The 26343-nt window shown below is 42.8% G+C and overlaps 1 protein-coding gene across 1 annotated transcript; it reads right to left on the reverse strand.

Annotated features, from left to right (window-relative positions):
* Window positions 1-952: 952 nt before the first annotated feature.
* LOC115077347 (extracellular calcium-sensing receptor-like) lies at window positions 953-25774 on the reverse strand. The gene is made up of 6 exons (XM_029579640.1): window positions 25563-25774; window positions 22115-22406; window positions 7584-8420; window positions 7154-7381; window positions 5841-5964; window positions 953-1875 (listed from the first exon to the last, which is right to left on the reverse strand). Exons 1-6 carry the CDS (start codon window positions 25772-25774, stop codon window positions 953-955), a joined length of 2616 nt encoding a protein of 871 aa, XP_029435500.1.
* Window positions 25775-26343: the final 569 nt, after the last annotated feature.

The following is a 26343-nucleotide window of genomic DNA, read 5'->3' on the forward strand; positions in this document are numbered from 1 at the left end:
CCCAGACAACCTCCAAACTGCCACCATGCCCCTGCCCCATCCCACCCCCGAACCGCTGCCACGCCCACGCGCCCACCCCCGGACCGCCCGTTTTTGAAAGCCCCGGGACATATGTGCGTCCAGGGGCTTGCGCGCGCCACCGAGCCTATGCAAAATAGACTCGGCGCGCGCAGAGGTAGGTTTTCAGGGAGTACGCATGTAACCCTTTGAAAATCTACCCCTTAGGGAATAACCTCTGCTTATTACTTGTATTAGCAGCATGGGATTTAATTACGGGTTTATTTCCATATCTCTGTAAGCAAAGGAGCAAGATCTGAAATATTAACATAGACATCATTTTTGGCCTTTTGGAACTGCAGCTACACTCTGAACCATTTCACATTCAAAGAATTTCATTTCTTATTATTATTACATTGCTTTGAAGGATGAGTCAATAAATGAGAGACAGAAGTCACTTTATTTTAGCTTAGCAACAAACTTTTCCAGTTTTATTTTTCTCCAGTCCTTGTAATTAAGAAATCTTTCTGAGAAGAGATTTAAGAGCAGGAGGTAAGAAAGAATCCTTCCTGAGATATTTCTCTTTCGTTGCATGTCTCTACACAGCTAAATTGTGATGCTGACAGCCAAAAAGAGACTTCAGTATGAGATTGAGGGAAATGATGGATGAATAAGAGCAAGAATAAAGTTTCTTGCTTTGTTGATAAGGTCCTCAATGCAAAAGTAGATGGGTTGTGTTATAACATTCTATGATAATGTCCTGATCCAGATACAGGATTTCTCATCCCTGTTTCAGAATTAGCATTTAAACCCAAAACAATGAAATAAATGAAGGTTTTGCTGCTGTTTGTGAGTTTTATTACATTTATATACATGCTGTATGAGTCATTCCCATATCCTTTCTCATTATCGAGCAGATTTGGAGCATATTCAATATTTTGTTATTGTACAGCTTTCAACTAAATTCAGTCCTGCTCCTGACACTTGTTTTCCCCAATAAATAGTCTTTGGTATTTCTTTCTGGTTTCAGTAGGATGATGTAAACTTTAGGAAAAAATATACAGCCGAGCAGTCCAGTGCTGGAAGCCAGGATAGCAAAGACTTCCACGGCCACCATGTACTTCCCTCTTGTGCTCAGGTACGCTGGGATAAAGGAGATCCAGACACTCACAAACACCAGCAAACTGAATGTGATGTATTTGGCCTCATTGAAGCTATCAGGTAAATTTCGGGCCAGGAAGGCTACAATGAAACTGACACAGGCCAAGAAGCCCAGGTACCCCAGCATGGCATAAAACAGCTCAATTGACCCTTCAGAACACTGTATTATGATTTTCTGTGCTATTTCCAGGATAACCCTTGAGTAAGGTGGAGCAGTCCCCAACCAAACCAGACATAAAATAAACTGAATTACTGAGCACAAGGGGACAAGGTAAGAAGGAATTCTGGTGCCAACCCATTTCTTTAATGCACTGTTGGGTTTTGTGGCATTAAAAGCAACCACCACTATGATGGTTTTAGCCAAAATACATGAGACACTCAGAGAGAAGATGACCCCAAAAGCAGTTTGCCGGAGGATACATGTCACATTCGTGGGACGTCCAATAAATAGTAAGGAGCACAAGAAGCAGAAAACAAGGGATAGGAGGAGAAGATAACTGAGCTCCCTATTGTTGGCTTTGACTATTGGAGTATCCTTGTATTTAATAAAAATGCACAGTATTGCAATGGTGACTAAAGAGCAGAGAATGGAGACAGCACAGAGCACAGAGCCAAGGGGGTCTTCATAAGACAGGAATTCAATAATTCTTGAAATGCAGGCATCACGATTCCTATTTGACCATTGATCATCCGGGCATTTCTGACAGTCAGGAGCATCTGTTTAAAAGAAAATATTTCATATTTACCAAAAACTATTAGGTCAATATTCAAAGGGTTGGTCTGTGTAGCTTTTGGATTTGCCTGAGCAAAACCATGGATGTCAAAATTTGCCTCCATTCCCCAGTGAAATTTTGCCCAGGTAGTTTTCTACCTAAAGAAAATGTAATTGGTTGAAAAGTAGCAGCAATGGAGGTGTTCGCAAGGAGTGGCTATATTTTAGCTGGTGATCAGGTAACTCTGATAAGAAAAGCAGTTGTTATCTGGGTGCTTTACCTCAATAATGTAATATTGGGAATTTATTTATTTATTTATTTAAACATTTTATATGCCGTCATTCCAAAGTAAGATCGCAATGGTTTATAGGAGACATTCATAGATCAGGTCGATACATTCATAGATTAGGTCAATACCTAAAGAACATAGTGCTTGATGGAGAGAGTACATAAGTAGTCATTCTTAACCATAAGGTGGGATGTTCTGATAGGTGTTACATGGAAATGTTCTATGAGATTAAGTGAAAAATTAAATCGGTATAGCATAATTTTTTATGTTTATTTGTCCGTGGGGAATTTACAATCATTCATTACTTTGTTCCTTAAGCATCATTTAGCGACTCTTCTAAGTATGGTAGGCCTCTACCTTTTGGTGATTTAGATTAGGTTAGGCTGAATGTGTTTTTGAAGAGCCATGTTTTCAGCTCACTTTTAAATTTCTTTTTGTCTGGTATCAGTTGTAGCCTTTCAGGAAGTGAGTTGCACAGATTTGGTCCTGCTACAGAAAAGACACAATCCCTTACCTGTGTCAGGTGTGTGCTCCATATAGTGGGGAGAGAAAGTAGACCTCTATTTTGTGATTTTAATGATTGTTGTGTTCCGCGCCCGTGGCCTTGGATGGGCACATCCCCCTACCTGACCGCGGCGGCAACACGCCGCTGCAAACCCCGGGTGAGAATCCCCGGTCCAGTGCTGCGGTTCCCGCACATTGGCGTGGGCCCCCGGGTTCCCATACGGCTGGGAGCCGTCCCTGCTTCCCCGGTGCTGCAGCTATAGCTTCTCCCCCGTGGCCAAAATCCAAAATGGCCACCGCCATCTTAGGCGCGAGGCCGTGCCTCCTCACCAGAATTAAAGGGACCTAAGCCCTTTGATTACACTCAGCTGTCTTCAATGATCCAGAGCAGAGGAAGTATATAAGGAGGCTTCCTCTGCTCATTCCTTGACTTGACAACTTCCGTGGTTAGTCAAGTCTGCCTGCTTCGGTGAGTTCTTGTGCTTTGGATCCTTGTTCCTGTTTCGTCTTGTGTTCCTGGTTCCTGACTTCAGATCGGCTAACGGTGATTCCTGGTATTGATTTCGGATTGGCAAGCGGTGATTCTCTGGTGTGTGACTTCGGACTGGCAAGTGGTGATCCCTCAGTGTGTGACCTTGGACTGGTAAGCGACGATCCTCTGGCACTTGACCTCGGACTTCTTCTTGACCATTGTCCCCAAGGGCCCACCTAAGTCCCAGCAGCCTGGGTCCCTACGGGTGCCTCCTGGGGGGCCACGGGCTTCCAAGGGTGAGGCTCCAGTCAGCCCTTGCATCGAACTTCTTGACCTCTCAAAGGTCCACCTAAGTCCCAGCTGTCCGGGTCCCTATGGGCTCCTCCTGGGGGGACGGCGGACTTTCAGTGGCGAAGACTCACTTCCTTTCTTCGACGTCACGACTCTTCGTCTGCCTCCACAGTCGCCTCTGTCTCCAGTGCTGAGGGTCAGCTGGTCATGTCTTCTGTTCCGGCCTCGCCACCCGACGGGAGAACCTAAGGATCTTCCTCCTAAGGTATTCCATCCTCCCGTCGGCCCAAGGGTTCACAAGCCTGAGCATAACAATGATCACGGTGGTGTGTAAGGTTGTAACGTTATGCCAGACATATCAGTGTTACTTGAGTGAATGAAGTTAAATAATAATGTTAGTAATTTAAATTCGATTCAGTGGTGTACGAGCAGCAAGTGTGGTGAGATCCAGGATGGAGTAATGTGATCAGATTTTTTGGATGCTAAGAAAAGTCTTGCAGACGCATTTTCCAGTACTTGCAATGGTTTTAAGAGGCATGTGGGCAGTCTTAGAAATAAGGAGTTGTGGTAGTCTAGATTTGAGAAAATTAAGGTTTGTAATGCAGTCTGGGTATATTCAGCAGCAGGCTTATCCAGCAAAGTGTCATTCAATACCCAGGTAAAGTTACCCGGGTACCCTTAATGGTCCCCAGTCCACCGAATATTATTATGTATGTTTTATTGTGAGACGCCCAGAGTTTTAGATGATGCGGTACATACATTTTTCAAATAAATAAATAAATATTGAACTGCACGTTGATTTTCTTTTTCTTTTTTTGGTGGGGGCAGAAGGATCTTGCAGCCAAGTTCTAGTGCCATAACCCTTCATTCACAGAACCATCCAGGGTATTTTCCTCGATTATACATCTCCTCCCAACTCATCTAACTCATTATTGCAGAGACGGCTGCAGATGAGATTTCTTCAGTCATGAGGACCTAAAACTGGCCATCAAGGTATTTGATGTTTCATGATGGCAACGATTGCCTCCTCCCAAAGGCTGTGAACACTGTGCCTGCACTGTTTTGCCAGCTCGGGCTGGCCCGGGGAGAGGAGTACCTGACCCAAGAACAGGATCCAGCTCCTTCCAGGAGCACATGTGTACTTTTAGCCTCATAACAAACTGATATTTAAACACAAGGTAGGCAGGCATCTCGTGTCTGAAATAGATTTGCATACAAATGCACCTCAAGTATTCATTATGAGAATACCTGAGAAACCAGGACTGTTTGTGGTTCTCAAATATCAAGGTTTGGCCACCCCTGGCCTGTATTATTGTTTTGATTTGTTTAAAAACATGGCTCTTCAAAAAAAGCTTTTCAAAGTGAGAATGGGGAGTAAGGAGTACTAAAGAAAAAGAACCCCAACACACAGGTAAAAGCCTCCAAATAGCAGATATCCTTGCTTTATTATTATTCTCATGCCTAAGTATTAATTTGAGTGAGTACAGTATATCCTATGCATGGATATTCTATTAATCATAACTGGAATACCCAGTCCATGATCCATATAGAGTATATTATTTGATCATGTAAACAAAAATTTATTGGCACCTACTAGTTAAGTTATAAACCAAACCAAACTTATTTATGTGCCTTTCTGTAAACCATTGTGATGGTGCATTACTAAACAAAGGTGTATAAAAAATTTTAAATAAATAAATAAAATGTTTGGAGGGGCGGGGGTGTCAGAAATTTGAAAGTTTCAAATGCATATTTTAGTTTATATGGCTCAATATTATTTTATTTAAATTTGGTTGCACACTGCTCTGTACCATATTTGGTAGGAGCAATCTATAAATGTGCATAATAAATATATTACGGGTAATAAATTATTTTATTCTTTGCTCCTAGTTTACAGCAAGTGCAAAGCCTGAGTGATGAGTGGAGATTTCAAAGTGAAATTTATGCATACATTTTACTTCCACGTCGCTCCTTTATACATCCTACTTTTCTTACCACTGAAGGGAGGGAAATTCTCAGCCTGGGGAATGCAAGCAGGAAAATGCTAAGCTCTCCAGGCAAATGTCTTTGAAAGTTGCTTTTTCCATATGTAAATTATAGCAGCAGCTGAGAGTAATCCCTATTTACATTTTCTGTTTATCAACAGATGCAATGAGAGAAGCCAGAAAGTGAATCTACACAGCCACACAAACTCACACCACCTCACCACCATGCCTACTTCAGCCTTTGCTTCTCTTTGCAAATAAAATTTGTATTTTTCCCCCCCAAAAAAATTAAACTAAGGGATATGAATGGTCACCTGATTAGCAGCAGGGTGTACCCTTACAGAATTATTTTTCCCCTTTTATAATTAGGTAGAAAAACAAAACCTTAATGTCAATTGTTCTGAAGGCAAATTTTATCCTTCTCTCACCAGTCTGATTGGTGATCTCCCCATCAGCGCAGGGGACGCAGTCAAAGCAGCAAACGGGCTCTCCCTCTCTTGCGGCTTTCCTGAACCCGGGAGGGCAGCTGGCACTGCAGACTGAGTCTGGCACCTTCAGAACAGAGCAGAGAACATTTGCTGACCTGACCATAATTATAGAAATGACGCTTAACTGGTGACAAAGGTTCCACCCTGCAGGTTGCGCCAACTCCCCCTCGGCCTAAGGGTCCACACCATTTGATTCAGGTGTAAATATGAAAATTATTCAGTGTTGTGGGGGTTTGGTCCCCTGAACAGAAACCAAACATGTACTCTCTATAAAGGAGACGTGCAATAATTGCATGAATCATGCAAATCATAAAGAAACAATCACAAAAGCAGAATAGACTGAATTACTTGGCGACATTAAGCAATTGCTAATAATCAAATCCATACTACTTTCAGCTCATAGAAAGTTCTGGAAACACATCGGTGTAGATTTTACAAATCTTCGCGCGCGAGAACAAAAGTATGCGGGATTTTATAAGATACGCACATAGCCGCGCGTATCTTATAAAATCCGTGGTCGGCGCATGCCAGGGGGTGCACAATTGTGCACCCCCTGGCATGCGCTGAGCCGTGCGCTCGCTGCCCGTTCCCTCCGAGGCCGCTCCGATTTCGGAGCGGCCTCGGAGGGAACTTTCCATTCACCTCCCCACACCTTCCTCTCCCTAACCCACCCCCCGGGCCCTATCTAAACCCCCTCCCTACCTTTATCTTAAAAGTTACTACTGCCTCCGGGCAGTAGCAGCTTGCGCGCGCCGGCGCAGCAGGCCCCGACACAGGGCGCTGTGTCGGGGCACACGGCCATGCCCCCGGACCGCCCACACGGACCCGGACACGCCCCGACCGCCCCTTTTTGCAAGTCCCGGGACTTACGCGCGTCCCGGGGCTTGCGCGCGCCGCTGAGCCTATGCAAAATAGGCTCGGAATGCGCAGGGGGGGGGTTTGGGGTAAGTTTTCGGGGGGTACGCGCATATCTGCCGGAACCCCGCTGGACCATCAGGGATGTTAGTAAGTCTTGGTGAGGGATCGGGATGGGGGGGGTTGTATATTATAGTTAATCTTAATGCATGGGGTGGTTTTTAATTTTTTTTTAAAAATGTGCCCCTCTCCCCATACAATCCTGAAAAACGGATTTTCCCTGAAGTTCGGAAAAAATCCTTTTCGGGGTTCGGGGAGCCCGACCCACGACGAATTAGGCAATTTCGTTGTAATTGCCTAATTTATGATAAACGATTGCACATCTCTAATATACTTGCCTTAGAAAAGAATGAATTCCAAGCAATGGAGCTCTCGTTGATGGTGACCTTTTCACCTTGTGGAGCTGAAAAATTGAAGTGCCCTACTGTTATAGACTGATAAGTCCTATTTGGAAATATCTTCCAGTTCAGAATGTCATAAATGGCTGGAGGGTCACCGTTCTCATCAAAAAACACCTCCTCACCAGATCCAGTGACAAAACGGCCATGTCTGAGATGCTGTAGAACCTAAGCAAGCCAAGAAGAAAGTTTTAAAAATGCCACAAAACATAAAGCACCAAGATTTAAAAGATCCCATCAAAATCTTATGATGTAGAGTGCACATTCTGTGAGAATCAAAACAAATGAATATCATGACCACACCTTGAGTATTTCATATAGTCCTAGTCATCCCATCTCAAAAAGACAGAGCAGAACTAGAAAATTGTACCTGTAGTGGATGGATTTTATAAATTGCAGCGCATGATCCTGTAGACAATGATCCATAATCGGTTTTACAGGAAAGTAGATTATGCAGGGCATGTGCAAATGCATACACAGCTAGATATGCATTGTAGGTATATCTTAAATTGTTGAAATCAAATAAAGCAGGGTCTATGTGTTCTACCTTCTCAGTCCCTGTGCAAAACGAAGGGCCTCCACTGATATTGATCATCTGGGTCTGATTGTGGATATCTTCTTGCCATGTACAACTAAATGCTTTCTCCCAGAAAGGTTTAATGAAGATATCATCCTTAGAAGTGGAAGGCTGGATGCCGTACACAAAGTCCTTGAATCCAAGAATATCCTTGACGTGCAAAGCCATTGCCAGGGTACCATTCAGTGACTGCCAGGTGTCATCAGGAAAATAGTCTGGGGTGATGATAAAGGCAGTTGTGCCAACCCAGACCTTACCCTGGATCTTCTCCTTAGCAATTGCCTTAAATATAGGGCCAACACTGCTCACATGTGCATAAACAACAATTACTTTTGCTGTAGACTGTTTTACAGTTTTTACAATTCTCATCACTATTTCTTTGGATGGGGGAATGAGGATTTTTTCTAAAAAGGCCACACATCCTCCGAGCCTTGTGATTTCCTTTTTTAGACTATCACTGCTAGCACCATAGTCATTTTCTTCAGCAAGTATTCCTACCCAGCTCCAGCCAAAATATTGAAGTAAGAGAGCCATGGCCTGGTCTTCTAGCAAGTTATTGGGAACAGTACGGAAAAAGGAAGGGAAGAGAACTTTGTCACTCAGTTCCGAAATACTGGATCCATAGCTGATCTGTAAAGAAAATAGTGAATTTATAATAGATTTAAGTGACTAAAAATCCTTTGAGTTCTTTTTAGATCAAAAGGTTTTTAGATCATAAGGTTAGAAGATAAATGAAGCTTGTAACTGTATTCTTTCACAACACATACATTTTTTTTCCTTTTTTAAATAAGTAAAGCAATTCAAGGATTCATAGACTACGTTTATTTTTAATTTTTACTTTTTGAAATGCTGAGAAGTAAATGTATTTATACAAAATGAATGGCTACAAATTTCTTTTGTTTATCCTTATGCGTAAACTTGAAGAGTTATTATAGCTTTAAAATGTCCTTTCCAGACTGAGATCTCTGACAGCTGGAACTTGGGTCAGTAGATGGGAGGGCAAGGAAAGGTGATGGCCAATGCTACTATTGTGTAGGTAGTCAAACTTGTACAACTAAAAGCTGGGAAAACTACTTAGCTAGATCATCATTATTGGGAAATATCGAGTAGATTTTTTTGAGCCAAATGATGCTTATCTATTGACATCTAGTTTATTGTAAAGCACTGTTGCATATTTTCGTTAACAAGTTTATTGTAATGTTTATTGATTATTGTAAATGTTTATTGTAAAGCATATTTTTGTTGCATATTCTCATTAAGTTTATTGATTATTGTAAATGTTTATTGTAAAGCACTGTTGCATATGTTTGTTCTAGTTCGCACAGCTGCAATGTTTCTGTTATCTGTGAACCGATGTGAGGTTACTAAACAAATGTCGGTATATAAAAACTGCAAATAAATAAAAAAATAAATAAATAAATAAATCTACTATATTATTGTCGGGCCGATACAGTAAAGTCCGCGGGAGAGCGGACAAACGTCCGCTCTCCCGGCGCGCGCACCGGCCCCTCGCCGGTGCGTGCGATGCAGTATGCAAATTAGGTAGCGCAGTAGAAACGGGGAAAAGGAGGTGCTAGGGACACTAGTGCGTCCCTAGAGCCTCCTTTTTGACAGGAGCGGCAGCTGTCAGCGGGTTTGACAATTGACGCTCAATTTTGCCGGCGTCGGTTCTCGAGCCCGCTGACAGCTATGGGCTCGGAAACCGGACACTGGCAAAATTGAGCGTCCGGTTTTCTGCCCGACAGCCACAGGTCGAATTCAAATTTATTTATTTTTTTTACTCTTTTTTTTTACTCTTCGGGACCTCCAACTTAATATCGCCATGATATTAAGTCGGAGGGTGCACAGAAAAGCAGTTTTTACTGCTTTTCTGTGCACTTTCCCGGTGCCGGAAGAAATTAGCTCTGACCTTTGGGTAGGCGCTAATTTCTGAAAGTAAAATGTGCGGCTTGGCTGCACATTTTACTTTCTGTATCCTGCGCACAAACCTAATAGGGCCATCAACATGCATTTGCATTTTGAGGGCGCTATTAGGTGCGGCGGGTTGGATGCGTATTTTCCTTCCCTTACTGAATAAGGGGTAAGGTAAAACGCGTGTCCAATAGCAGGCTAACAGTGCACTCCGTCGGAGCGCACTGTACTGTATCGGCCTGTATGTATGTATGTTGATTCTATGATCTGAGATAGCTTAGGGGGTCATTTATCAAAGGCTTATCGCACGCAATTCGGCTACATCACGTGCAATAAGCCTCTATCACAAGTAAAAAGGCCCTTTTTGGGTGCGATAGCATGAAAGTTTTGGGGAGGGGAGGAGTCTGGGCGGGGGGCGGAGTCGGTGGTATCTTCGCTACTGGCAATAAAGAACCCCACGACTCCGTTAGGCAGTGGAGCACAATGGGGGCGGGGAAGGCAAGACGGGCAGAAGTCAGGGATGGAGCGGGGGGGGGGGGGGGGGGGGGCGGGCACAGCAGGCCTGGATAAAAGGGAAGCTCCGAGGGTGTAGCTGCCCTTTTGATCCAGACATCGCTGGGTTTCCTTGTTTGCTTGCTGTGCTGCCATTTCATTTCGGCCTGCTTGAGCAGTTCAGGACCATTCTCACGTTGTCGGTGCCTGTTTTCTCATGCCGGTTTTGGTTTCCTTTTCTCTTCTGTTTGTGACACCAGGCACTTTTGAGCCCTGCATCGCGAGATCCGGGCTCGGCAGCATTACCAAGATCTCGCGGGAGCCTCCAGTTCTTTCCTCAAGCTGGCAGCGTGATCTTGCAGGGCTCCAACGCGATTCAATTCAGCCCATTGCGTTCTTCACGGTACCATAAAAAAATATCTATTTATATGTGGTTTGCTTGTCTTTATTCGGCTCTTTTTAAAATTAAAAAATAAATAAATAAATAAATATATAAACATTTATTTGTTAAACATTTATTTGTTTTCGTTTGCCGCATGAGGTGGGACAGCGACAAGATGTAAATTTTGCCCACCAGATTAAAATTTTTAAATTCTAAATTTATTTATTATTATTTGCTTTTCCTTCACTGCCCTTAATATCCATGGTGTTCATCCGATATGCTTTGCTGTGAGATCAGTTTATTTCACAACACGTGTTGTATGAAGTGGGGACAGCAGCAAGATGTACGTATTTAAGTTTTTTCCCGTATCTACCACGGGTATTCATCCGATATGCTTTGATTTTATTCTGCTGCAAGATCTGTTATTTTCTGTTTTGCAGCTTATTTACAACTCATGTTGTATGCTCCGCGGCCACATATATGTTTTGCTGGGTAACCAGTTCTAGCACTTTGCATGCAGTTCTATATCATGCTTACAAAACAAAAAGAAATTCCACCAAAACACCACATTATATATATATAATGTATAGCTATATGCATATATACATATATGCATATATATGCATATATATATATATATATATATATATATATATATATATATATATTTATATATGCATATATTTATATATATACATTTATATATTTATATATATTTATTTATATATATATATATACATATATATGTATATATATATATATATACACATATGTATATATATATATATATATATATATATATATACAGGTAATGGAGGTATTTATATATATATCTATATATGTAAACGGGTGTGATATCTCAATTGAGATCGAATGTCGGTCTATAAAAATAATAAATAAATAAATAAAAATAAATAAATATATATATATATAATGTAAGTATTTTAGATTTTTATATATATATACTGTATATTCTTTCATACTGTATATTCTTTCAGACATCCAGCGGCTCTCACTTTTAGCATCTCTATCAAGCTCTGTTATGATTTCATAATGTCTTTATTTGGATATTTAATGTGAACATATAGATGCCTGAAGTGCGGGACTGGGATAGGTAGTTCAATGTGGTTCAAGGAAAGGGGGGAATGCAGAGGGGAAGAGCGGATAGAGCTCATGGCAGGGGCCATGTTTGTTACTGCACATGTGGTTGCGGACACATGGGGGCAACCATATTTATTTATTTAAGAGTTTTTATATACCGTCATTAAGTTATTCATCATCATAACGGTTTACAATAGGGCACCTATTTCAAAAAAATATGGGTCGTACATTACATAGGTGGTGCCATTAGATTTTGGTAACAAACAAGAGTTTTATATCCAAAGGCATTTATTTGGGGGATTGAGTGTTTCATAGCAATATGTCCTGATGGTTGACTACAGTTGGGTTTTGGCACATGGCGGCAGCTATATTGGTTATGGAACATGGCGGCAGCCATATTGGTTTGGACACATGGCGACATGATTCAAAAAAAATTGCTATCTCATTATTTGTTCATTTGCTACTAATTTCTTACTGCCCCCACCCCCTTTTCAGCTGCCAACATGGCCCCTATTAGACGAGATGGGAACACGCAAAAAAGACTTCAAGTTTTTCATCGAAAACTCCTTTACCACAGGACACGATGCCCAATGAGTCTACAATCACTGAGTGGAATCCCAGCGTTCATAGTAGGATCAGAACCCCGCGGAGAGCTGCAGATGTGAATGAGTCTACAATCGCTGAGTCGAATCCCAGCATTCAAAGTAGGAGCAGAACACCGCAGAAAGCTGCTGATGTGCAACACAGACGACATACGGCAACCAAGCATAGAGCCAGACAAGACAGCTCCTTGACACCAATGGACCACACGGACCTAGAACATCTGTTAGCCAAAATACGGGCACAGGCTGCGACCCACAGGACTGAGTGGGTCAGGCAGCACATGTCCACATGTAACCCTTTGGCATCCCATAAAAAACACTCTGGATCAGCCAAGAGGGTTAACACGGCCTCCAAGAAGCCAGGCCCCTCCAGAAACGTTTCCTCTTGAAAATCTTTATGACTAAATGCTTCCTTGGACCAACATAACTTGCCTATAAGGCAACATGCAAGGTCAGCAACATCTCGCAGAGGAATTTCTAGAGACACCATTGAAAATTCAGGATCTTTCACTATGGCAACAAGTGGTACAAGCCATCACAACCCAAGAGGAGGTAAGCCCACCACTGATTCTGACACTGCTTCGTCTTCTGCGAATTGCAGTGACGATGACATGGCTCTAGCTACAGCAATTCACAATGCCATTAAGTCTCACAAAAGAAAACGGTCATCTGGACGTGTTAGATCAACTGCAACTGTTTGGGCACTGATCCGTTAAGTGACTCGCTACCCAATGACACTCCCGCAAATGCTCCACCTGTCCTGGTCCCGCTTGCCTCTATTGCAAGTACTCTTCCTCAGATACTTGAATCAAGCGATAACATGTCCACCCCATCTACATTGCCCCCCATTAATTCCATTCCAGCTACTGTGCCCGTATTGCTAGCTCCCACCCCACCCGTTGCAGAGGAAGTTTTATGTAGTGTTACTTCTTTAGCACACAGCGTTCCCCTGACAGTCAATAATAAGATATGGAATCACAAGTTTATTGACCTTTTTTCCCTAATCATTATGGATTTAGACAGTGAGCCAGAAAAAGGAGGATCAAATGAGGGAAAAGACAAGTGTCCCAAAATTCTCAAAAATATTCACAATTGGAGCAAAGCATTCCACATTTTCATGAGTGTGGTTGTGGAGCAGGAGCCAGAGCAAACCCCTTTTCTCATTCGATATATCGTTACTATAATAAAAGCCCAGTAAGGGGGCAGTTGGACTTGGCTGAATTATGACATCAGATTCAGGAAAAATATGGTACAGGATCGTGCAATTTCCTGGAAGCATAGATTATTGGATCTATGGTTAGACAAAATGACATTCCATAAGTCCTCTTGGCAAGATCGTTCCCTGCCATCCTCGGCCACTAATCGAGATAAAATTTCATTTCTTGGCATTGGGAGGCGTGAATTGTGCAGACAATTCAATGCCGGCCACTGTACATGGGCAAGCTGCAAATTTAAGCACCTTTGCACCACCTGAGGTTTGGGATCACACCCCGTGACACAATGCCGCAATTCCAGAGATCGCAAACCTTTTCCACAGGCTCCCAGCGGCCGCCCAAATGACTTTTCTAAATTCTTTATTTATAGTTTTTTACAAACAAATACAAGGAATATACCTTGACGGAAATAACAGAAAAATTTACAAAAGGAAAATTCAATCCCATAATATATATATATTCATATACAATGGGTTACTTCATAAAATCATTTGTTTTTACATTGGAAATGTGGAGGGGGAGGAGAAACAGAAAATACAGAGAAGTACTAAGGAAACAAAAAAACTTTTTACTAAACAGGCTTAAAGCTCTCTTTTCTGACTCCAATGCCGGTCAGCATTAGTGCCATGCTCCCCTGGTTGCAATGCTATCCTTTTTCCAACGAGGCTGCAGAAATTTACAATGACTTTACATACGGATTTAGAATTCCATGTCAGCTCGACCCTTATTATCCACTTCAGCCCCCACCACGCAACTCTCATTCTTACACGAAGAGGAGGCTGAGAAGAAAATCCACTCAGAGTTGGTTTTACAGCAGATAATGAGCCCTTTCACCCACCCCCCATTTCCGAACATGGTTTGTTCCCCTTTGGGCATGGTTCCCAAAAAAGAGCCAGGCCGCTACCGCCTGATAGGGATGTGAATCGTGTCCTCGATCGTCTTAACGATCGATTTCGGCTGGGAGGGGGAGGGAATCGTATTGTTGCCGTTTGGGGGGGTAAAATATCGTGAAAAATCGTGAAAAATCGTGAAAAATCGTGAAAAATCAAAAAAACGTAAAATCGCAAAACCGGCACATTAAAACCCCCTAAAACCCACCCCCGACCCTTTAAATTAAATCCCCCACCCTCCCGAACCCCCCCCCCCAAATGACTTAAATAACCTGCGGGTCCAGCAGCGGTCCGGAACGGCAGCGGTCCGGAACGGGCTCCTGCTACTGAATCTTGTCTTCAGCCGGCGCCATTTTCCAAAATGGCGCCGAAAAATGGCGGCGGCCATAGACGAACACGATTGGACGGCAGGAGGTCCTTCCGGACCCCCGCTGGACTTTTGGCAAGTCTTGTGGGGGTCAGGAGGCCCCCCCCAAGCTGGCCAAAAGTTCCTGGAGGTCCAGCGGGGGTCAGGGAGCGATTTCCCGCCGCGAATCGTTTTCGTACGGAAAATGGCGCCGGCAGGAGATCGACTGCAGGAGGTCGTTCAGCGAGGCGCCGGAACCTTCGCTGAACGACCTCCTGCAGTCGATCTCCTGCCGGTGCCATTTTCCGTACGAAAACGATTCGCGGCGGGAAATCGCTCCCTGACCCCCGCTGGACCTCCAGGAACTTTTGGCCAGCTTGGGGGGGGCCTCCTGACCCCCACAAGACTTGCCAAAAGTCCAGCGGGGGTCTGGAAGGACCTCCTGCCGTCCAATCGTGTTCGTCTATGGCCGCCGCCATTTTTCGGCGCCATTTTGGAAAATGGCGCCATTTTGGAAAATGGCGCCGGCTGAAGACAACAAGATTCAGTAGCAGGAGCCCGTTCCGGACCGCTGCCGTTCCGGACCGCCGCTGGACCCGCAGGTTATTTAAGTCATTGGGGGGGGGGGGTTCGGGAGGGTGGGGGATTTAATTTAAAGGGTCGGGGGTGGGTTTTAGGGGGTTTTAGTGTGCCGGCTCACGATTCTAACGATTTATAACGATAAATCGTTAGAATCTCTATTGTATTGTGTTCCATAACGGTTTAAGACGATATTAAAATTATCGGACGATAATTTTAATCGTCCTAAAACGATTCACATCCCTACCGCCTGATACATAACCTTTCCTTTCCCCCCGGGAATTCTGTCAATGATCAAACCTTTCCTTTCCCCCTGGGAATTCTGTCAACGATTATTACCTATGCTCAGTGTCTTATACCTCTTTTGACTCCGCCATCAGTGTCATAAAAAAGGCTGGACGCCATGCACAAATGGCAAAGGTTGACATTGAGTCTGCATTCTGCCTCTTGCCTGTGCACCCGGAGTCCTTCCATCTGCTGGGTTTCCACTTTAGAGGACAAGTTTATTACGATCGTTGTATCCCCATGGTCTGCTCGATATCCTGCACTTACTTTGAATGCTTTAGTTCTTTTCTGCACTGGGTCATCGAGCAACAGTCCGGCTCTCCACTCTTGGTACACTACTTTGATGATTTCATGCTGGAGGGGTGAGACAGGCCTAATTGCGGCAACCTTCTATCCGCAGCACAAGTGGTAGCTAGAACATTGGGCGTCCCTTTAGCTGAGGACAAAATCGAAGGCCCAGCCAGACGTATAACATTTCTTGGAATTGAATTAGATGCGGAGGCGCAGATTTCTCGCCTCTCCGCCGAGAAAGTCTGTAAATAGCATGAGGCTATTGTAGAGATGCGCCGCATAAGAAAGGCCACCCTGTGGCAATTTCAATCTCTCATCGGTTTGCTTTGCTTCGCATCCAGGGTTATACCGATGGGCAGAATGCTCCTGCGCAGGCTTTTCTTAGCTACTGCGGATGTTTGAAAGAAGCATCACTGTATACGGGTCTCTAGTGCTATTAAGCAAGATTTAACCATTTGGGAAATTTTCTTGCGGGACTTTGATGGTGTCACCTTTTGGCAATACCCTCCTAGGCAAAATAGCGAACTAGAGTTTTTCACAGATGCTGCGGGAGGAGTTGGTTTCGGTGTCCTACCCACTGGCCGCACCATTGGTTACAACACAGGATTTCTAAGGACCTTACATTCCTTGAGTTGTTTCCAATCGTTGTTGCCCTTAAGATTTAGGAGGAGTCACTTTTCAGGTCACATATTGTATTCAGATCAGATAACATGGCGGTTGCCCAGGTAATTAATGTGCTTTCTGCTCGCATATTCGAGTCTATTGCGTTGATAAGGCAATTGGTGCTCGTCTGCTTGCAATTTAATATAACCTGCCATGCTGCGCACATTCCTGGTGTACGTAATAGCATTGCTGACTCCCTCTCTCAGTTACAGCTCACAACCGTCTGATGCCTTGCTCTGATGGCAGATCAGCTTCCAATCCCCATACCCAAGGAGGTCTGGCAACTTGGCCCCCCATGTTTTGGGACTTAATATTGCGATCACTATTGGAAAACACCCAATGGAGTTATAAACAAGCCTTGCTAGACTTTCACAGCTTCCTGAAAACCGAAATGCAAGAAACAGCAGAGTGGCCAATCTCTATATACTCCCTCTCAAGATATATACTTCATTGTAAAAACCTGAGAAAATCCAGAGCCTCAGTAGCCAATCGCCTAGCTGGCCTGTCTTTCTTTTCCAGAACACTAGGGTATCCTAGCTGCACATTACTGTTCCCAATAAAGAGGGCTATGTTGGGCTGGCATAGTGAGGTGGTTAAGACTCAAGATTCCAGGAGGCCCATTACCTTGAATATCCTGAGAAAAATCTTTCTGTCCCTAGACGGTGTTTGCTCTGAAAACTCAGAGCATACGTTATTTAAGTGTATGTCCTCCTTGTCTTTTTATGAGGCCCTCCGTGTCAGCGAGCTGACCGCACATTCTGCAAATAGACTGTCCTCTGCCTGTTTACAGTGGGAAGATACAGTGCTCGATCGTAATAAAATTACTCTCCGTATCCGCAGGTCGAAGTGTTAATAGCGGGGCATTGGTTCCACCAACATCCTCCGGGAATGGTCTGGGGAACCCACTTGTCCTGTGTGGTCCACTACTCTATTCCTCAAGCTACACCCCCCGACTGGAGGGCAATTGCTTGTACACAAGGATGATAGACCTCTTACATGATATCAGTTTAGTCGGGTCCTCCACAACGCACTGCATTGTGGCGGGCATTGTAGTTGATGGGTTCTCAACTCACTCTTTCCGTATAGGAGCAGCAACCACCACGGCAAGCTTGGGCCGACAAGACGATAATGGCAATAGGTAGATGGTGATCAGGGAGATTTAGCTGTTATGTCAGACCAAATAACTATTTTGCCAATAACATGTAACATATCTCTTAACAATTACCTTTATTTGCCGACAGATCGGGGAACGCGGGTGCCGCGCGTCGCATGGAATATTGGGCACTCTTATGTGCGCTAGGCACATAAGAGGGCCCTCGAGCGGCCTTTGGGTGAACACCCTGGTATGGGGGCTCATCAACGTTCACTGATTTGGAAAGGGATCCCCAGAATGAGATGGGACCAGTTAATTCAGACTGTCCTTGATTTACAAAACTACAACACTTCCCCCCCCCCCCCCCCCGCAACTATTATCTTACATTTGGGGGGTAGCGACCAGCCTCTCAGTAGGAGTGTGGCTCTGACACAAAAAATACAAAAAGATATGGTCACATTATATAACATGCTCCCTCAGTCGGTAATCGTCTGGTCCCATATCACCCCCCATAGGATCTGGAGAGGTGAGCTATCACACCGTGCGATGGAAAAGGTTCGCAAGAAAATTAATAAGTAGATTTCAAAGTTTATGCCCACAGTCAATGGTTTATCACTAAAACATGATCACATGATCTACTGGATGAAAGCCCAGGCTTATTCAGGTCTGATGGCGTTCATCTCTCCGATATAGGGTGGGATATCTTTAACAGTGATCTGCAAGATTGTCTTGAAGCTTTCCTGTCTCTAATGGCCGCAGCCAATTGAGCAGTTGGGGGGTTTCCCGGTAAGTGATTCGCTACCAGGGAACCTTGGCGTGGTGACCAGCGAAAGCGATACCCCTGCCTTTAGGTTAAATAGTTCATGGCCCGGGGGCCGGAGGACCTCGAGCCACTAGAGCAGGCAGTTCCGGGAGCCAGCAGCCCAATGCAGACCTTCGACACTTCAACGGCTAAGAGGGGTGAGAGTAATGAGGCAATCAGACCATACAACCCTGACTTCTATGATCGGGTCATTGACGCCGTGGCTTTCACGGCCAAGGAGTCATTGGCAGCCCTCCAGCTTCTACGGCCGAGGGGGGTGCATGTGCCTCAGCTAATTAGAGGATTAGCACTGGTTAGCGGGGGAGTGCTGGTCACTTTTCGCTAATTACAAGTTTCAGGATTGTTTATTATGGATAATGTTGCTGGTTGTTATATAAATTTATTACTGTCTAGTTAACTGTGAATGTAATGCTTATGGGCTGCGGCCATTACTTGTCCAAACCAAAAAACGTTTGTTATCAAATATTGAGCAGCGTGAGTCTTTGGAGCCACTTCGGGGTATGGGAGGGAAGGGGAGGGGTTTTCAGACGCAGTCTTTCCACTGCCCACATTGTGTTACCAACGTTACATTTCACGGTGGTGCTATTCAGTGCGAAAGCCGGCAGCCGGCACACCACGGTGGTGTGAAGGATGCGGGCTTTTGCAGGCCCACCTCCCCACCCCCCTGTTTTCGCTGTATTCAGCATTCTGTGATGAATGATGAATCCAGGCCTTAGATGGCATCAAAATACTTCTTGTAAATGTGATCTCTACTCCAATTTTTTCTGAAGAATAGAATAATCCATAAAAGTAGGACTTTTATTAAGGATGTTAAACCTTAGATACAATGGGGTATATTTTATAAAACTACGCCCACGTGTACTTTTGTTTGCACATTAGGCGCAAACAAGAGTAGGAGGGATTTTAATAGATACGCGCGTAGCCGCGCATATCCTTTAAAATCCGGGGTCAATGCGCGCAAGGCTGTGCAAAATCGGCAGCCTGCGCGCACTGAGCAGCCTGCCTCCATTCCCTCCAAGGCCACTCCGAAATCAGAGTGGCCTTGGAGGGAACTTTCCTTCCACCCCTATCTAAAACCCCAGCAACCTTTGCGCGATTCCCTGGCCTGGGAGCGGTTTCAGAGGCCTCAGCCATGCCCCCGAAATGCCCACGGGCCGGAACCATGCCCACTTCCCTGCCCCAGGGTGATGCGCCGCCACGACATGTCCCCTGACATACCCCTGACATGCCCCCCCCAGGAAATTCCCGGGACTTATGTGCGTCCCGGGGCTTGCGCGCACCGCCGAGCCTATTGAACACAGGCTCGGCAAGAGTTTTCGGGGGGTACGCGCGTATCTTGCATGCGTACCCCTTTGAAAATCTGCCCCCATGTTTTCTTAACTCATCACAAAAACAAGTGAAATACTACCCTCACCAGGAAAATTAGTAACCACCCAATTATCACCAGCCAAAATTACTAACTGGCCATTTTATTTTGAGTAGCTCTACATAAAAAAATAATTAGTAGAAAGTAGACAGGATGATTATATACTATCCCCGCCCCTTACAAGTGTCGTCATCCAATGTTGATCACTAGTGTACAAAAGGGCGACCGGCAGGCAGGCCACCATCTGGTGGGGTCACCTAAGAGCCAACCAAAGGGCCTGCCCCTTTGTGGGCCTATTTGTGGGACTTTCATGGGATTACTGGATTAGGAGATTTCCTGGTTTTGTTATCAATATATAGGCTCGACGCCAGAGCCTAGAGCCAGGGGTGGCAGGGGGTCGTGGTGTCTCCTGATGCATGGGGCAATGATGTTGCCCAACTTGTGGTGTTCGCACAGACCAATGACGTGGCCAGTGCACTGATGTCACCTTCAACCCTCTCCCACTGTTGCAGGCAGGCTTGGCCCTTGGCCGCGGAACCCACAGGCAAAAGCAGGGGAAGAAAGGAAGGTCCACGGGGATGCTCAGTAGGAGAGGAGGCATGGCCAAGCAATGTGGGATGGCTCATTGGGTAACTTGAAGCCCTGGGCCATCCCAAGGGGCAGAACAGCCACTGCCACACGGGGGGAAGCACCTGGCCGGAGCACAGTGCTCAGGGCCCTTTTGCTTCCTGTCACCCGCTGGTGTGCACATGTTATAAAATCCACTGGCCGCGCATTCAAGCATGCCAGATTTTAAAATCCATCATGCATGTGTGGGTGGCATGTGCTGGGAGGCCGAATTTAGCTTTTTTTTTTTTTTGTTTTGTAACTCACCTGCTGGGAGCAGAGGTAAGTTATGTGCACCGGCTGCCTGCACGCACTTCCCAGGGACAATGTCTGATGGCCTCTGTCCTGCCCCGCCCCACCCAGACCACACCCCTGGCCCACCCCTTTTTCAGGACCCGGCACTTGTGTGCATATTGGCACTTATGTGTGTGGCCGGGACCTTTTTAAAACGCGCACAGCGGGCGCAGGGCCCGGCCACACGCGTTAAGCGCCAATTTTTACGCATGCGGCCATTTGAAAATTCGACTTTAAGGTATTATGTTTAGAAAAAGATTTGTCAGGAAAGAACATAAGAACATAAGAAATTGCCATGCTGGGTCAGACCAAGGGTCCATCAAGCCCAGCATCCTGTTTCCAACAGAGGCCAAACCAGGCCACAAGAACCTGGCAATTACCCAAACACTAAGAAGAACCCATGCTACTGACGCAATTAATAGCAGTGGCCATTCCCCAAGTATAATCGATTAACAGCCATCAATGGACCTCTTCTCCAAGAACTAATCCAAACCTTTCCCGAACCTTTCCCGAAAAGGATTGAAAATATTTTTATTTCAAAGGGCATGCAGCTCAGTGTGATGTAATCATTGATGTCGCTTTATTTTATTATATTTTAGGCTTATTGTAAGTGTTATATTTGATATGTATGTTGAAGTGTTAGCCACACCGAACTACGTTTGGGAGGTAATGGATTATAAGACGTTAAATGAATAAATAAACAAACAAACAAACAAACAAATAGATAGATAGATAGATCGACAGTCAATTTTCTAAACACCTGCAGAGTCAGTAAGATAACCAGATAATTTTGCAGGGTAGTGTCCCTTTGTAAATTTACTACAAAGAAAACACATGCAAAGAACTCACAAATCTTGTAACTAGACAGGCTACTCAAAATTGTGGTCTAGATGTATAACACTCCATATAAAAACTGGACTGAATGCTTACATGAGATAAAAAGACATGAGATAAAAAGACATGAGGACACATTGCACTGTGGTATAGGTGATTTGATTTAGGCAACTAATATATTGAAAATTAGATCATTATATCTGGTTGCAAAACAACTTTTATGAACACTTTCATTTTTTACAGCAGAAGTTTGGAATATTGAATAATTAAATCCCAAATTCCAAATTCTAGATAAGATGCCTAATCTGAAATTCTGAAAATAAGCTTAAGTGATCAACTTGACTTCTTGAATGCCTGTGTTTCTATTTTAGATGCCTTCCTTATGTGCAAGCTTTGAAAATGCAATCCTAAGTCTGTGCTTGAACCTGTGGGTGTTTTTGATGGACTCAGGCTCCACATTAAGGGTAGCGTGAAGACTCCATGTCATTTGGGCTCTCTTGTTGCTCAGTTGGAAACTATATATACAAAAGAGAATCAGTTTGTTTCTCTTACCTGTGGAATCTTATAGACACCTAGTAAACTTGCCATAGTGATACTGATATCATTAGCGGCTTCTCCTACTGCTCCTAATAATGGGGCACTGGAGGGACAATGGTAGTTTGGCACGAGGTCCTCTGTTCCTGAGAGCAGTGACAGGGTACTCGCCACGGCCAGAGCTGTTGAGAAACAGGAGCCATGGATCCTAAATCCCAAGGTGATATTCGGCAAAATGTCAGGATTGTGGTTTATCTCCTGTATGGCAAAGGCTACCACCAGCACCTCCCGATAGGACCGCACCTGGAAGCTAAGACGACATAAGTTAAACATTGTTTTCTTTAATGAATTCTCATGTTTACAGATGATGGTAAATAATACTTGGGAATATTACTGGTCATACCAATACTTGTATCACTGTATTTTCTCCTGCTAAAATAAATTTAAGCTATAATGATAAATAGGTTGATTGTACCATCTTAACAGCTGTGGTATATTTCAAGTATATATTATTTATAACTATAGTTATAAGACAGAGATCAATTTTCAAAGAAAAGAAAGAGTCATCTGACTTATAAGTTTCTTTAACAGCAATCAATAGATGAGAAAGACAGGATGTTCTAAATATGCTTTGTTTGAGCTCTGTCAAAGAGTTTTGATAAAAGCACCACATTTAAGGCTATTATGGTTTATGGTTTATTTAGTTTTCTATACCGTCATATCAGTCGAGACCTTCATAACGGTTTACAAACATTTAGCAGGTACATTTACAAGCATTTTCAAACTTTTACAGACAATTAGCAATGGACGTGCAGTCATGTTTTAGGAGAATGCAAAAATGATATAGTAAAGAAATGATAAAAGGAGAAAACTGATATAATAGAGTACGTAATGATATAGGGTATACGAATGGTATAGAGTGCTTTTACAGACAATTGGCAAGGGAAGTACAATAATGTTTTAGGAGAGTACAAAAGTGATATAGTAGAGGAATGATAAAAGGAGAGAACAGAAATGATATAGAGAGTACAAAATGATAGCGTAGAAAAGAGGTGTGGAGTACAAAAATAATATAGATTATGAAAATTATCTAATAGGGGAATGATAAACAAAAATGAATGTAAAAAGGTAAATTACTGCATGCCTAATACTGTCTATGTATCCATTATAATTCTTTTATCTGATACCATGTCAGTGTTTTATCTGATACCATGTCAGTGTTGTCTGTTTATCCGATACCATCTTTGTAGGCTTGTCGGAATAGCCAAGTTTTGAATAGTTTTTTTAAGAGATTTATGTCATTTTGAAGCCTTATGTTTTCTGGGAGTGAGTTCCATAGGTATGGGCCAGCTATTGAGGTCACTCTTTCTCTGGTTGTTGTGAAGTTTGCTGATGAAATTGTAGGAATTGCTAGAAGTGTTTTGCTGATGTTGTGTTTCGTTGGGGATGGTGCTTTGGGAATGTTTTTAGGTGGTTGGTTTGTTGTTATGTATGGTTTTGTGGTTTATTGTAAGCATTTTATATTCAATACGTTTGTCGATTGGTAGCCAGTGCAGATCTTTTAGTAACTTAATAAAAAATATTATTTAATGAAAAGAAAAAATCCCATCATCAATAGAACATATTCCTGAAAGCAGCAATCCCTAGAAACACCAGCAGCTATTGAGAATGGTCAGTGTTGTGACTTAAGATTTGGCCTTGAATCTTAGACTACTTAATTTGTTTATAAATGACTACTCATGTGCACAATTCATGGACTATGAATGTACTTCATTGCCCCTCGCACAGAACGTTAACTTTCACATGCAAATAAAACTGCAAGATGATATTTTATTAATCCTAACTTCTCTCTTTGTAAATAGTAGTTGGGTCTTTATTAAATAATGTTTGAGTACCTTCGATTCCCTATGTGTTTGTTAGTGTCTTGTTGCCTAATACATGTTATTCTCTGTCTCTATATACTTTCTCATGTCCCTATGCATAATTTATCAGTGTGTTTATATTACTCTAGTCTATATATGATTACATTTGTGTTAGTGCGTTTCTTCCTTTGTCTCCCTTAATATAAATATGGGCAAATGGATAATTCTTTATAATCACTCTCATTTCATGGTGCTGTGTGAGTCTCCCTTGGTCTTTCTGTGATATATATATACATATATAGATAGACAGATAGATAGATACACAGTATATATTAAATGGGTAGTATTAATAGTATTTAAAGTTTTTTTACTGTATAATATAAAAGTAACAAAAGAGAGAATACTAATGATAAAACTTATCTAGCATTCACAATCATGTAAATTAAAGCAATTTAATCCAAAATTCAAATCAATTGTAATCACACAAACCAAAGACACATATAAAATGGATAAAAAAAGGCAGCTCATAGTATTTTTAAATTACTGTCATATTCCTAGAGGTACAGGTTTTAATCATTCCTGCTCAAAAAGAAAAACAAATAATAATAAAGATGTTGAATATGCCATGCACAAGCATGCAGTAGTGCTCTTGGATATCTTAATAGCAAAATAGATTTCCATAAAAAGAAAGAGGAAATCATTGAGACAATGTACAAGAAAAAAATCCCTCAATGTTCTGTTGGATAAAGCTCCTTGCTCAGACTAGATACAAATGACAGATTTTGCAAAAAAAAAAAAAAAAAGCCGCAAAAGTAAAGAAAACATCAAGGAAGTCCTTTGTTTTACAAGTGCGGCTTCCACAGGATGAAGGAAATATTTCATACTAGAAAATGATGATATGTATATAATGATGACTTATCTTATGGTACAACTCTTCACTGAATACATTTGATAGAAGAATATCACAACAGTTCAGTATAACTCAGCTTTCAGATTCTGCACACTCCATTTGCTGGTTGAGTGTGTGTGTTACCAGGGATAAATCTGTAAATGTGTGTTTATCTCTGAACTTTTCCATGTTTACATGAGGATGCATGTGTGTCTTTTGTGTGTGCTTTCATGTGTACTTATTAAAGTGCATATAGGTTTTATCGTTGTCTTTATATTCCATTACTGGCTTTCTTTGTGGCTGTATGAGGGTTGCTACGGTAACTAGGTTGACCCAAAAAGTCCGTTCCAGTCCTGATTTTGGCTTATTGAGTGCATGGAGATGTATTCCTGATTTCTCTTAAAAATGAATGCAATGTTGCAAAACCAGGACTGCTTCAACATGTTTTACTTCACTTACGTGAGAAGACAAGTCCAGTCTGCATATACATTAACAAGTTTTCATGTGTCTCTATGGATGTTTCTAGGAGTATGTCTGTGTGCTTTTCAGTATCAGTATGACCTTTTGTGCCTGTTTATTTTTTTATGTGTCTCATTATGAAAGGGTGCCTATCTTACCAGATCTGCAAATGTATTTATGTGAGTCCTGATATATTTCCAGTATTCTCCTTATTATGCAAAACAAGGCAAAGAGTGTAATACTCGATATAACTTACTCTGCACAGGATATTGGCGAGGGCTCCTCTCTGAAGCTGGTGTCAGGGAATGAATGTTTCCAGTGGACAACAATGATTCCTCCCAGCACTATATCCCCTTCCCTGAGGAAGGCTCTCACGTTCTGCTGAGGAAGTCTACATCCAACAACCTGTGTCATCATGCAAGGAGAAGGCAACACTGCCAGGAAAATCACAACAATGCCCTGGACCATCTTAGTTCTAAGCATGAAAAACATTAATGCATGTACACTCTTGTAATCAGGTTTTCCAAAATAATGAAAGTCTTCATTTGCTTGGGTGTACATTTCAATTCATATGTTGGCATCAATTACATTTGACCATATTATAGTTTCACGTTGCCAGTACAGCATCACAGCATTCCTCCTGCATTGAGTGTCAAGTAAAATTATTTTGTAATATGTATCCTTCACGTCTTTTGATATTTTATATAAGATAGTTCCCTAGCTGAAACCTCATAGACCATAACTCCCTTATAATTAATAAAATAACTCCTTTCTCTTTGTAGTCTATAATTATTGGGATAAATATGTATGATTTTCATTATAGGTAGTCATTCAAATTATAGGTTGCATATCTGTATATTATCCTAGGGATTGTTGGAGCAGGTGGGAATGGTTTCACTTACATATTTCCAATAACTTTCAGGCACCCCAAATAACTTGACCTGTCATCATGTTTGAATTAGAAATTGTGTAGTAAGAGTACTTGGATACCCTGTGAGACAGCCAAAATTCAATCAAGAAATAAGGATGTAAAAGAA

The sequence above is a fragment of the Rhinatrema bivittatum genome, chromosome 16 (genome assembly GCF_901001135.1).
Source record: "Rhinatrema bivittatum chromosome 16, aRhiBiv1.1, whole genome shotgun sequence".
Classification (NCBI taxonomy): Eukaryota; Metazoa; Chordata; class Amphibia; order Gymnophiona; family Rhinatrematidae; genus Rhinatrema; species Rhinatrema bivittatum.

Coding starts and splice junctions, on each gene's coding strand:
- LOC115077347 (XM_029579640.1), bottom strand. CDS start 25,774: ATGGTCCAGGGCATTGTTGTGATTTTCCTGGCAGTGTTGCCTTCTCCT. Junction 7,382..7,583: donor ATAAAATCCATCCACTACAG/GTACAATTTTCT, acceptor TGGCTTGCTTAG/GTTCTACAGCATCTCAGACA. Junction 5,965..7,153: donor GGAATTCATTCTTTTCTAAG/GCAAGTATATTA, acceptor TCTGTTCTGAAG/GTGCCAGACTCAGTCTGCAG.